Raw genomic sequence first — 11,483 nt, forward strand, 5'->3', positions numbered from 1 at the left:
TCAGACAAACCTGCATTACTGCAGAATACTTGCCAATTCTTTACGATGAGGTTCTTACTATGTCTAATGGCTAGTGCCATCCCAATGGTACTCGCCAGGCCGTGGCGACGACAGGCCAACGAATTGGCCTACTTCTTCACATTGTATGGATTCTCCTTGCTATTCATACCGGGCCCATATCAATGGTGTATCTGACATGGCCCTCCAAGCGCAGTGGCAATTCGTATACGCAGACTGGCTTCAGCACGACAGGCGAGCAACCATCCGCTTCGAATCCGATGGGGAACCCAGCATTGGGTAAGTTTCTGTGTTCCCCAGCTCCTATTTTATCCCTGTAAATACGTATGGATTGTAATCATTACAAAATGCTAATAAACACAGGAACCGGCACGACAACCGGCGGCCTCAACTGGGTCGGCTATCTAACAACCGAGCAGAACGCATCACTTGTGCTATCTTATAACCTCGCGATCGGGGGCGCGACAATCGACGACTCTCTCGTTGCTTCTTCGCAGGGAGATCTAGTCAGCCAGGTAGAAACATTTGAGCAGACATACGCCAGCAAGCCGGAGTCTGCGCCGTGGACTGCTGAGAATGCGGTGTTTGGGTTCTGGATTGGTGTGAACGAGTATAGCCCTCTTTCCTTTGTGGCTGTGTATGGAGAAGCTAATAATGTGCACCATAGCATTGGGAATGCCTTCTACAACACAGAGGCGGACACGTTCATTCCGCAGCTGATGGACCGGCTTAGCTCTTTGGTTGAGCAGATCATCAGCGCCGGAGGACGCAAGTTCTTGTTCCTGAATGTCCCGCCAACGAGTCGGAGTCCGTTCTTCACCGAACAGGGCGAGGACACAGTAGAACAGCATGCGGCGTATTTGGATGTGTACAATCAGCAGCTTGAGTCGTTAGTAACGGGACTGAGCGCAAACGGTACTGAGGTAAGCACAGCCTTTTCCCATAGCGACTTCTAAGAACACGACTGAATAAGTATAGGTCACGGCCGTGCTCTATGACTCGTGGTCTTTTATGACGGACGTGCTGGACAACCCTGCAAAATACGGATTCCAGGATGCGACATGTATCAATGAGGACGGCGTGAGCTGTGTGTGGTGGAATGATTACCACCCCTCGGCGAAATATCACCAGCTGCAGGCTGAAGACATGAAAGCAGTGCTGGCGCCGTTGGGATGGTAGTTGATATTATATAAACTGTTGAATAGTACAATGTATACAATGTCTGGAGTGGGTCCACGAGTCAGTCCCGGTCCCGCTCGGGCCAGGCCGGGTCACAGTATATCACACACTCTAAACTGTTAGAGACTAGACCAGGCATGCAAAGGAAAAAGAGTGCGGGACGGAAAAATCCTTCAACTCTTTAAATGACTCAAACCCACAATTGCAGCTGCCTTGGAAATTGGATCTCAACCAACTCTGCCTTGGCCGTGAACATGTTATCATGACCAACTCCACCCTCCCCGGCCACGGCGACCCATCAGATCATGACAGAGCCAAGGCCGCCGACGAGATCATCATCTTGATCCTTGGCGCTGTCGTCTTTGTGACTTTCGCCCTTGGCTTGGTGTCCCAGGTATGTTCACCCCGCTTTGGCCATACACTTCCCCAATCCCACGCTAAGACGATGCCCCTCCTGCAACCAGCTCTACGAGACACCAATCTTCTTCTCCCGACGAAGACAGTACTGGGACGACGAAGACGATGAGGACAAGGACCAGTACTATGGCTCCAGCGAGCCCGACGGGATGAATGCAATGTCCGATCTCGAGGCTGGCACCGGCACCGGCGCCCAGCCGCCCCTCCGATCGGCCACTCGATACGGGAGCATCACGCCGCATATCATGGATATAAATGGAGTCACGAAAATGGTTCTCGTTGTTGATGCGGATACCCCGCCGACTGAAGGCGCGTTTGATGCTTACACTCAGTGGTTTGCGACGTGGCGGAGGCGCATGGACTCGTATCGCGAGCAGCAGCTTTTGGATGAGAGGGCTCCTTTGCTGGGGGATTGGTCTGATTAGAAGTCAACCTGTTTAAGCATTAAGCATGGACACATGCGATGCTGTCGCTCAATTTTATCTTTCCTCGTCGATATGCGAGATGAAAGGGTGAAGCAACGAATGCCACAGGAATAAAAGTAATAGAACTCCCGATATCGTCGGTATACAATTGGCCATGGCCCTGCGCTGGTCCGCAGGTTTCCAATTTGGAAATTATACTTGAGATTGTACTACTTGGATACTTTTACTGGAATGTATTTACTCAATATGACGGCCACGATTTTATCTGAGAATGAATCTCACAACTCTGTTTCTCTTTCCTCGTCTCCTGCTATAATGTACATCTCCCAAAAGAAAGACTCACCCTATCTATCCCAGATAAGGCTTCAACGTATCCAGCATCCCCTGGTAAGCAACCCCACTGGGCGGCTCAATGCTATAGATATAATCCGCCCACCAAGGCCCAGCAGCCCACCAAAGCGCCCCAAGCCAAACATCCGAATCCGCCTTCAACGCATCCAACATACCCGTAATCGCCGTGCGGCACAGGTCGTTGTTCCCGCCCGCAAACTCCCCAATGATCCCAATCTTCCCGTTATCCTTGAGCCACTGCGTCGCGTCCGCCACACGTTCCGACCCGATCGTCCCGGACACGCACGTCTCCGAGGTACCCGACCCGTCGCTGTCCAGGTACTGGTGCATCTCGTACACGATCTTGTCCTGCGGGTCGGTGAGGGCCTTTAGGTTGTCGTTTACGTCGACCCAGGTCCAGGCGCCGGACCAGGAGTTGCCTTCGACGAAGATGTATTGCGAGGTGGCGCCTGCGGCGCGGATGCCGTCGATTGCGGCTTGGTTGAGGTTGAGGACGAGCTCTTGGTCCATTTCGTGGTATTCGTTGTCTGGATGAGTTAGAATATAAAAAAATAATTATGTTTGTTTGTTGTGTGTTAGGAGGGACGTACTGGTGTCGAAGATGACGTTAGTGTTGTCTGCGAACTCGGTTGCGACGTTCTTCCACCAGGTCTGGAAGTCGGCGGGGGTGCTCATGATTTCGTTGTTGCTGGGCTCTGATTAGACTAAGGATATGTATTATAAGAATGAGGGACATACAATCGACCGTAGTTGTGGGGATCCAGGATCGCGGTTGCACCGTTGCTGGTGACTGACTCGATGGCCTGGTTTGTTAGGGCTTGCAAGCTGCACGATGTGTTATGGACTCACTGTGGTCAGGTTCTTTAGATAGGCATCGTCAAAGGCGCCTGTGATCTCGGGGGTCAGGCGCTCCATTTTGAACTGGATGCGGAACAGGTTGAAGCCATCGGAGATCAGAGTCGAGATGGTCTCCGGGTCGGGGAAGATGTAGTCGGTTCCCTGGATGACTAGTCAGCAGCGTTCTACTACTGGTAACTTGGGTGACATACGTAGACGCCGGGGAGGGTGTCTTCGCCGAATTCAGCGCCAGACTCGTTGACTCCGAAGACTGTCACTGGTTAGCAGGAGACCCAGAAACTGTAGCAAGACGAGACAAACACTCAAAGGTGGCCCGCTTCTGGTGTCGAGGAGCAGCCAGTGCGGTGCCAGCCGCAAAGGCAAAGAAAAGAGCGTTGAACTTCATACTGAATGAGAGAATTGCAATTCACGTCCGGAGATTGCAAGAAAAGGAAGGACGGTGGTCGGTTGGAGTCATAAGATGGCAACGAGAGTGGGCTGGCTTTATACGCCCAGGCCCTGGCCGAGTCCGAATGCAAAACGGACGCAATTAACATATAAATGAAACAGACGACGGCAGTTCGGACCGTGGGCGCTGAAACGATGACGGACGCCGTGTCCACTTGGGAAATTGATTGACCCTCGTGAAGAAACACTGCGCTAGTTAGGGCTACTGGGGTTAGTGCCGCATCTAAGCATTCAGGTACCTGCGGGGAACTAAGAAGTCATAATTGCATCTAATATCCCTGCAGTATCATGATTCATGAACTGCATTACGAATAACCGACTTTGTCTCATGTACTGCGAATGCTGCATCTGATACAGAAGCCTTCCCCCCCTTTCAACAAGGTCTACAATTCAGCATCACATTAGTAGAACTGATGCTTGGTCTGCCGGTCTCCCACAATCAGCGCCTCCTGCTCAATCTCATCTAGCTGTTTCAGCCTAAACAACTATCACCCCGGAGTGAATCCCGGCCATCCCTGTCACTAAGCCTGAAACACTCCCGAACCTCTTATCTAAGCTATCACTCTAAACCTAACTTGCTGGAAATAATATGACGTCGCTGCAGTTGGTCCGTGCAATTTGGTGCCTCATTACTGGTACCGATATTGGTTCCATCTATTATACTACTACCGTTTTCTCCATCCCAGCCACTTCCCTCAGCACCAGAAGCAGGGGGAGGAACAGTAGTAGATGTAGAACCAACCCCTAATCCAGATCTAGGACTCTGCCAGTTCCTCACAAATCATATCGCCAGATCTTCCGTAGATCCAGCACCCACCTGCCATGCCCCGGAGCCGAATAGGCTATATACATAGCAGCATGAACACGTTCCACTAAAAGGCGCGAACCATCCGTCCAATCGCACAAAGTCGGGCCCCCTCATAGTTTTATGCAGTAAATGATATCCTATTAGATAGAAGCCGCAGTGGTTACATCGCTGGGCGTGGGAGGGCGGGTTTGTAGGTGCGATCGAAGGTCCAGAATGCAGCTCGCATAGCAGGTCAATCCACTCCTCGGTCTCAGCGCGGAGAGTAGCTTTCTGCATTACAAGCGTCGCCAGGGCCTCTCTATTCGTGTTCTCCTCTCTTGTTGCTGGTAACATCGGCTTGCTAGGCTGATTTGACATGTTGTCCCTTAATCCCCTTGCTTCTTGGATTTAGCTGCACATTCCTCGGCAGTTAGGGCTTTAGATCCTTGACCCGGCGGCTCGGTACCGGTACCTTATTGATATGCCCCGCGTTACTCTCCAACAGAGGATCTCTCTACGGAGTAATCCTAGGCCCACTGAGTTTAGACTTTCTATGGAAGTACCAAGAATCTTATTATGGGTACTTTCCTAGGGCTTGCTCAAAAATAGTATTCAATTCAACCACGGTAGGGTCCGAACAGGCTCTCTCTGCAGCCTTTTATGGCAGTCAAGGAAATTGACCGGAAACAAGGGCTCATAGCCAAACAAGACGCTATATCGCTACACCAAAATTGATTCATGGCTGGTGGCTCGCCAACTATCTCTAGCAACTCCTTGGTGTTGCACAGAGCACATGTGTCGCGTGCGCATGTGTCGCGTGCTCAATCAGGGGTGGACCTGTTCAGGTCTCCACCCAATTTATGCCATCTCTGTAACATTGTTCCAATCCCTTTACCCAGCACATTGCTTGCTGAAAATACCTAATTTACTAGTATATCAATTGTGAGGCTATTCCATCAGTTAAACCATGCAGAATATTTTTGAAATATATAGTTAATCCATATTAACATCGTCTACTTCGTAGACTACTTACACATCTTAACAACGCCACATCTGCAGATCTGCAGATCAGCTCAATCCAATTTATCTGTGAACGATCGTACCTGTAATTGGCAAATCTGGAGGATAACCCAAGCCAATAGCTCGACGACATCAGCAAACAATGGGTTCCAGCCCCATATTACTTGTAACCCAGGGCCACCAGGTGTGGTTCTGATTGTTTCACGCCAGATAGTCGCACCGAGTCGCTGAAAATAAGAGACATTAATACGTGTCCAGCCCCCGTAGTTTTCTCTGCGGTAGACAGAATCATACCAACAATGCCTTCTCTACTCAGTGCGGTCTACCGCACCATCTTCCTTACCCTCTGTGCCCTGAACATTCTCGGATGCGCCGCCCAATCGCCAGGCCACCACCACCAACATCACCACCTCCATCAACAAAAGCAACGAGACCAACACCAACAGCAGCAGCCAATCTACGCCATCGCCCACCGCGTCCTCCGCCCCTCAGCCGTCACAACAGCCCTCTCCCACGGCGCCAACGCCATAGAAGTCGACCTAACAGCACAAGAGAAAACAGGATGGTGGGCCGATCACTCAGGCGAAGCCAACAGCACCGATGCCACGGCGCAAGAAATATTCACAGCCGTCGCCAACGAGCGCCGACGCGGGCAGAACATCACCTTTGTGTGGTTTGATATCAAAACCCCGGATGACTGTGATCCTAAGCGCAACCCCGAGTGCTCGATTGAGGCCCTGCGTGATCTGTCACGCAAGATATTGCAGCCGGCTGGCGTGAAGGCGCTGTATGGCTTCTACCAGACTGCTGATAGTCGCGGGTTTAAGGTTATGGCCGAGTCGATTGCGAATAACAGTAACGAGGCGGTTGTGCTGAGTGGGAAGGCGAGCGATGTTGCTGCGCAGTATAAGGGCAAGGGTATTGACGCGCCGCGGAGGCTTATGGATGATGGATTCCCGCAGATGGAGAACAATTTTGGGAATTGCCAGGAGCCGGGTAACTTTACGTGTGCTGAGTTAAGGAATGCGAGTGAGATGCGTGACCAGGGACAGTTAGGCAAGATCATGGGGTGGACAAGTACTCGGGGGGATGCAGGGCGAGTGGATATGCTCCTGGGAACAGCGCGGGTCGATGGTATCATCTACGGCTTTCAAGACAAGGAGTATAAGGAAGATCCTGTCGTGCGGGAGGCGTTCGGTGACATTCGTTCTTTTGTGGACAGGCATTCCGCTACCCATCGCATGGCTACTGCAGAGGATGTACCTTGGTAAGAGCCGTGGGCTCGAGAATTATCTCTAAACTAGAAGTATAGAACATTAGAATAATTTACCCCGCTCCTCCGTCCTTATCGTAATTTTGCTCACATCGATCTTTGGGCGCACCAGCCTCGAGGTCGTCTGAAGAGGCCGCCAATGGTTTACCGACAACATTGCGACTGCTTGCAAGAACCAGGTAATAACAAAGCCAGAAGACGCCTGGTTATCTGCTGTGCCATCTTGGCAGCCGTTTCCAGACATACATGCTTAGCACTAGTGTACAACAGTTCACGCTCCCCATTCCATTGGTAGTTAGGGCTAGACGGATACATGGGCACCCACGACATAATGCTCTAATTTTTCAGAACTGTACTTTCAACAAAGAAACCCATGGCAGCGGAAGCAAATGTGGTTCCCGCATCGAATCATATGGGCAGCCAAGAGAGACCGTGCATGCAAGAGATTTGGGCCTCCGGCCTATGGGCCAGAGCGCCCTGGTGGTGGCGCAATGCGGCCCGCCGCATTCGATCGGCTCGGACCATTCAACCAGATTGTTGGAAAGCAATCCCGAGATAAAGCACAGGATTTGCTCGCAAGGGTTTGCGAGGGAACTTAGGACCGTAGTTGCGATAGCTATTTTGAGACACTCATGTCTAAGAATAGGAATTCTTTGTTCATGGGTACTCTGCTTCCAGTGGTCACAAACAGAACTATGTGAATTCCCAATTTGATAATTTAGTAGTTGTCCTTGGGACATATAAAGCAAAGAAATCATGGACTTCCATCTCTTTGTTCATTCTTTGTATATTCAAAGAGCAGTTAATCAAAGAGTATCAATATGTCGCCACTATCAGAGCTTGTAAGACCGGCTGATATACCCTGTTTTTTTGTTCTCCAACTGCATCCATCCCTGAACCATATCACTCTAACTGTGAAAGTATGACAGGTCTCGATCCAAAACCAAGCATACCAAAATGCCCTGTCTCAGATCAAACTTGCACCCGAGAACGAGCCCGTCTTTGAGGAGTTGAAGCACCTCGTCAACGCAGATGGTGCTGGCAGCTGGCCACCTCGAGCTACTCACGGCGATACCTGGCCTGCAGTCCTTCGTCCATACCACGATATCTACCTCGAAGTAGCGCCATACCTATCGACAGAGAATATATCCACCAACAACGACGTCAACACCGAACGGCGGAACTCCTTCAGAGAGCGCGTACGAAAGGCACTACATGAACGAGTGAACCTACCAAGCGTGAAAGGCATCCTAAGCGCCACCGAAAATGAAGGCAATGCTGCAGGAATCACGCCACCAGCCTCATTCAACGGCTTCAGCGCCTGCATCGCATACATGCGACACGCCTACCGATGGGCCCTGGTCCCCGTCGTCAAGGTCGGGCAGGAGAAGAAGATAATCGACTTCCCTGAGGAACTGACGTTGCCCTGGTCGTTTATATGTCGGCGGTATGGAGTCACCTCGAAGGGGGGGAATATCATGACAAACTATTTATGTAACTTTGATGAGCAGGGGCGCATCATTTACGAGTTTAACGGGGCGTTGTCAGAGCTTATTCGCACTGCAGAGTACAACTTTTCTTATATGTTTGTCGCTACTGAGCGGTTCGTATGTATACACTTTTCTCAACCTGGCCCTAACTACCATCTTTTCTGTCGGGTTATCTAACTTACCTGCCAAAGGCACTTCCCATATACCACGAAATGGCCACTTCTATTTTTCACTACAACCGCGGCGACAAGCAAGCCTGCCTCGTGAGTCTCAAGGCTATAGTCGGGCAACTCCCCGCTCTACTACGCGTATTCTCCAAAACGCTCATCGAGACTCAGATCTCGACGAAGGTCTGGATGCAATACGTACAGGGCCCTGCAGCCTGGGGTGCCGGAGAGATTATCAATGGCGAATACATCGAATATGATGGACTATCCGGAAGCCATGCCACTTTTTTCCGCGTTGCTGACGCGTTTTTAGCTTTGGCGCCGTATTTTAGTGAGGAAGGTATGAGGCGGTATATCCCCGAGTCGCAACGGAAGTTATTCCAGGCGATGCAGGATCACGGGTTTCGGGAGAAGGCGACAGAGGCGGGTGATGAGTTGATTGGAGTGGAGATAGAAAATATATTGAAGCAACTGCGGGTGAGTGTTCTCCAACTATATATATACACATATTTGCACCAAATATGTATTGTCACTGTGATATGCTAACACCGAACATCTACAGCTCTTCCGGGCCACCCATCGCGCCAGAATCCACAAATACTTGACTGTTCCAGCTCCCGAGCGGTTGATTATGACGGCTGGGAGGTCTGTGCTGGAGAGCGAACAGATCCCTGAGATAGACACGGCGATGAAGCACTTGGATGGGATACTGGAGAAGAGGTTAAAGCTAACAAAGTGATTGCAGCTGGTAAGCTTGAGAACTAGAGACGAATTGACGAATGATGGTACAGTGATGCCGGGACTGGAGGAACAAAGAATGTTTACACCGTATACAGTGGATGGAGTATATGTTTATGCCTCAGGTGTCAAGATCATGTGATGGGTTGTCATGTGGACCCGTCAGCCAGGTAACGACGTAATAAGGTTGAGCTCAGGCCCTGCTCAGGCCCAGAGTTCATCTTCTTTTCAGTTATAGTCGTCCTCGTAGCCAATAGCCACAGCCACAGGCGCGAACGAGATGGAGAAGGACTATCCCGAGCTCGGAATTGAAATTTGGCTGGTTTAATATTAGAACCAGCGTCCAGGGGAATGTCGTTGCCTATCCACGGTAACAGCAGGAATGTGCGATTTGGGCTGAAGGTCAACCAGCGGGACGGGAGATTACGAAGCGTTGAACTGGCGGCACTGGATTACTGTGGGGAAATGCAGCTTGCCAAGAAAGAAATGGGACTGCCTGCTAAGAACTTTATCCTCTGAATATCCAGCCACAGATTCTCAGCGACGACATGTATCAGCACAGATACACCGCAAGGGGTCTCAGTGAGCATCGGCAGTTATTAACTAACTAGTTAAAACCATCATAAAACTCCCGAGTCATCATTCAGCTCCTCCAGTCGCAGAGAGCAGACGTCAGTGAGTGACGCGTGGTAATGCCCAAAGCGGGCTAGCGGGACGAAGATCAGCCACAGGTTATTTGTTTTGGCTTATTTTAGAAAAGAGGCGAAGTCAGCCTGCGCCTCCCAACGATCACTGACTGCCATCCAGCCTCCTTCAGTCCTTCCCATAAATATCCAACCGGCCTCCTTGTTTCATTGTCCTTCTGCATCCATCAACCCATTGTCCTCCCGCGTCCAACAACACCTTACCTCGCCTCCTCACCTCGCGCCTCTCATCAACTTCATCAAAATGGGTAAAGGCGGCCGTCTTATCTGCATCTTCACCCCATATGTTCTCACCATCGCCGCCTTAATATGTCTCATCATTGTTGGGCTTGGATCCACAGATAATGGCACGGACTCTATCCGCGACCTGTACTTCTTCAGGGTACGACTTTCCCATCTTTTTGCTGGCGACTCCCAGTGCTAACTTTTACAGGCCGATCTGTCCCAATTAAATAGTTCTGCGCCCGTCCAAAGTGATATCCAAGGCGCCCTGGATCAATTCAACATCCAGGTTGATGACGGCGACATCAGCGGCGCCCTTGACAAGGTCCAGGAATACTTCAACATCCCAGACTTCTACAACATCGGTCTTTTCGGATACTGCCAGGGCAACCTCACCGACAACAACAGCTACAAGGTCTCCAACTGTTCCTCGCCCAAAACTGAGTTCTATTTCGACCCTATTGAGATCTGGAACCTGAAGAAGATGGGCCTGGAAAATGCGCTACCAGACGATGTTGGCAAGGCGCTGAACATTTACAAGAACGTCTCGAAATGGATGTCAGTCGCCTACATCATCGCCTTTGCTGCAACCGCTCTTGAGCTCCTCCTCGGTATTACCGCCATTTTCAGCCGCTGGGGTTCCTGCGTGACGACTCTCATTGCCATCACGGCCTTCCTCTTCACTGCCGCGGCTTCTGCGACGTCCACAGCCATGTTTACCGTTGTCGCCGGCGTTTTCAACGACCAAATAAAGCCGTACGGAATCGAGGGAAACATGGGCAAGAACATCTACGCCGCTACCTGGATTGCAACCGCTTTCTCACTCGCCGCCGCCCTCTTCTGGGCTATCAGCTCGTGCTGCTGCTCCGGTCGCTCGCCCTACAACCACCGCCACGGTCGCAACCGTGGAGTCACCGCTGAGAAGGCACCTTACACCTACGAGCCCGTCGGCAGCCCGTACCCCTCTCAATCTCCCCAGCCACCTTTCCACCCCAGCGCCCCTGGATACCACGCGCCTCAGCGGACAACCTCCTACGAGCCGTACCGCCACGTTTAAACGAAAACGACAAAATCTACAAAAAAACACCATCTCCTTTTGTTTTAGCGGTGGGATTCCTCTTCGAAAATGAAGGGTGACGATATCATGCAAGTTGCACCCACTTGATTTAATTACACTACTGGAATATGTCTTTGGCTGCATTGGGTTATATATGGTCTGGTTTCCTTTTGATATCCGACTTTTTATGTTTTATTATTAGTTTTGCCTGGGATGTAGATAGATCTTACGGACGATAACGATACCCTCCTTTTGAGAATGAATTAAATCATTACAAACTATATCTTATCCTGTCTTTAATTTTCGTATTGTTCTGAATATTTCATATTG

The 11,483-nt window shown here is 50.6% G+C and overlaps 7 protein-coding genes across 7 annotated transcripts; 5 read left to right on the forward strand and 2 right to left on the reverse strand.

The window, feature by feature from the left end:
• Positions 1-66: 66 nt before the first annotated feature.
• ASPVEDRAFT_139349 (SGNH/GDSL hydrolase family protein) lies at positions 67-1,197 on the forward strand (the record flags this gene model as incomplete). The annotated part of the gene is made up of 5 exons (XM_040807572.1): positions 67-143; positions 215-297; positions 382-628; positions 686-941; positions 997-1,197. 5 exons carry the CDS (start codon positions 67-69, stop codon positions 1,195-1,197), a joined length of 864 nt encoding a protein of 287 aa, XP_040672005.1.
• A 262-nt stretch (positions 1,198-1,459) lies between these two features.
• ASPVEDRAFT_139279 (uncharacterized protein) lies at positions 1,460-2,039 on the forward strand (the record flags this gene model as incomplete). Its single annotated transcript, XM_040807564.1, has 2 exons — positions 1,460-1,591; positions 1,662-2,039. The coding sequence occupies 2 exons, from the start codon at positions 1,460-1,462 to the stop codon at positions 2,037-2,039; spliced, it is 510 nt and encodes a 169-aa protein (XP_040672006.1).
• Positions 2,040-2,279: 240 nt separating this feature from the next.
• Positions 2,280-3,732, reverse strand: ASPVEDRAFT_45649 (glycoside hydrolase family 5 protein). The gene is made up of 6 exons (XM_040813348.1): positions 3,549-3,732; positions 3,440-3,498; positions 3,240-3,389; positions 3,129-3,193; positions 2,981-3,078; positions 2,280-2,917 (listed from the first exon to the last, which is right to left on the reverse strand). The coding sequence occupies exons 1-6, from the start codon at positions 3,631-3,633 to the stop codon at positions 2,388-2,390; spliced, it is 987 nt and encodes a 328-aa protein (XP_040672007.1). The 5' UTR covers positions 3,634-3,732; the 3' UTR covers positions 2,280-2,387.
• A 522-nt stretch (positions 3,733-4,254) lies between these two features.
• On the reverse strand, positions 4,255-4,860 carry ASPVEDRAFT_32558 (uncharacterized protein; the record flags this gene model as incomplete). The annotated part of the gene is made up of 3 exons (XM_040810617.1): positions 4,255-4,458; positions 4,513-4,537; positions 4,583-4,860. 3 exons carry the CDS (start codon positions 4,858-4,860, stop codon positions 4,255-4,257), a joined length of 507 nt encoding a protein of 168 aa, XP_040672008.1.
• A 764-nt stretch (positions 4,861-5,624) lies between these two features.
• On the forward strand, positions 5,625-6,773 carry ASPVEDRAFT_75398 (uncharacterized protein; the record flags this gene model as incomplete). Its single annotated transcript, XM_040816298.1, has 1 exon — positions 5,625-6,773. The coding sequence occupies exon 1, from the start codon at positions 5,802-5,804 to the stop codon at positions 6,771-6,773; it is 972 nt and encodes a 323-aa protein (XP_040672009.1). The 5' UTR covers positions 5,625-5,801.
• Positions 6,774-7,591: 818 nt separating this feature from the next.
• Positions 7,592-9,517, forward strand: ASPVEDRAFT_45650 (uncharacterized protein). The gene is made up of 4 exons (XM_040813349.1): positions 7,592-7,617; positions 7,705-8,382; positions 8,457-8,909; positions 8,995-9,517. The coding sequence occupies exons 1-4, from the start codon at positions 7,597-7,599 to the stop codon at positions 9,169-9,171; spliced, it is 1,329 nt and encodes a 442-aa protein (XP_040672010.1). The 5' UTR covers positions 7,592-7,596; the 3' UTR covers positions 9,172-9,517.
• Positions 9,518-10,118: 601 nt separating this feature from the next.
• Positions 10,119-11,153, forward strand: ASPVEDRAFT_32561 (SUR7/PalI family protein; the record flags this gene model as incomplete). The annotated part of the gene is made up of 2 exons (XM_040810618.1): positions 10,119-10,256; positions 10,308-11,153. The coding sequence occupies 2 exons, from the start codon at positions 10,119-10,121 to the stop codon at positions 11,151-11,153; spliced, it is 984 nt and encodes a 327-aa protein (XP_040672011.1).
• Between the last annotated feature and the right edge of the window lie 330 nt (positions 11,154-11,483).

The sequence above is a fragment of the Aspergillus versicolor genome, assembly GCF_001890125.1.
Source record: "Aspergillus versicolor CBS 583.65 unplaced genomic scaffold ASPVEscaffold_10, whole genome shotgun sequence".
In the NCBI taxonomy this organism is placed as follows: Eukaryota; Fungi; Ascomycota; class Eurotiomycetes; order Eurotiales; family Aspergillaceae; genus Aspergillus; species Aspergillus versicolor.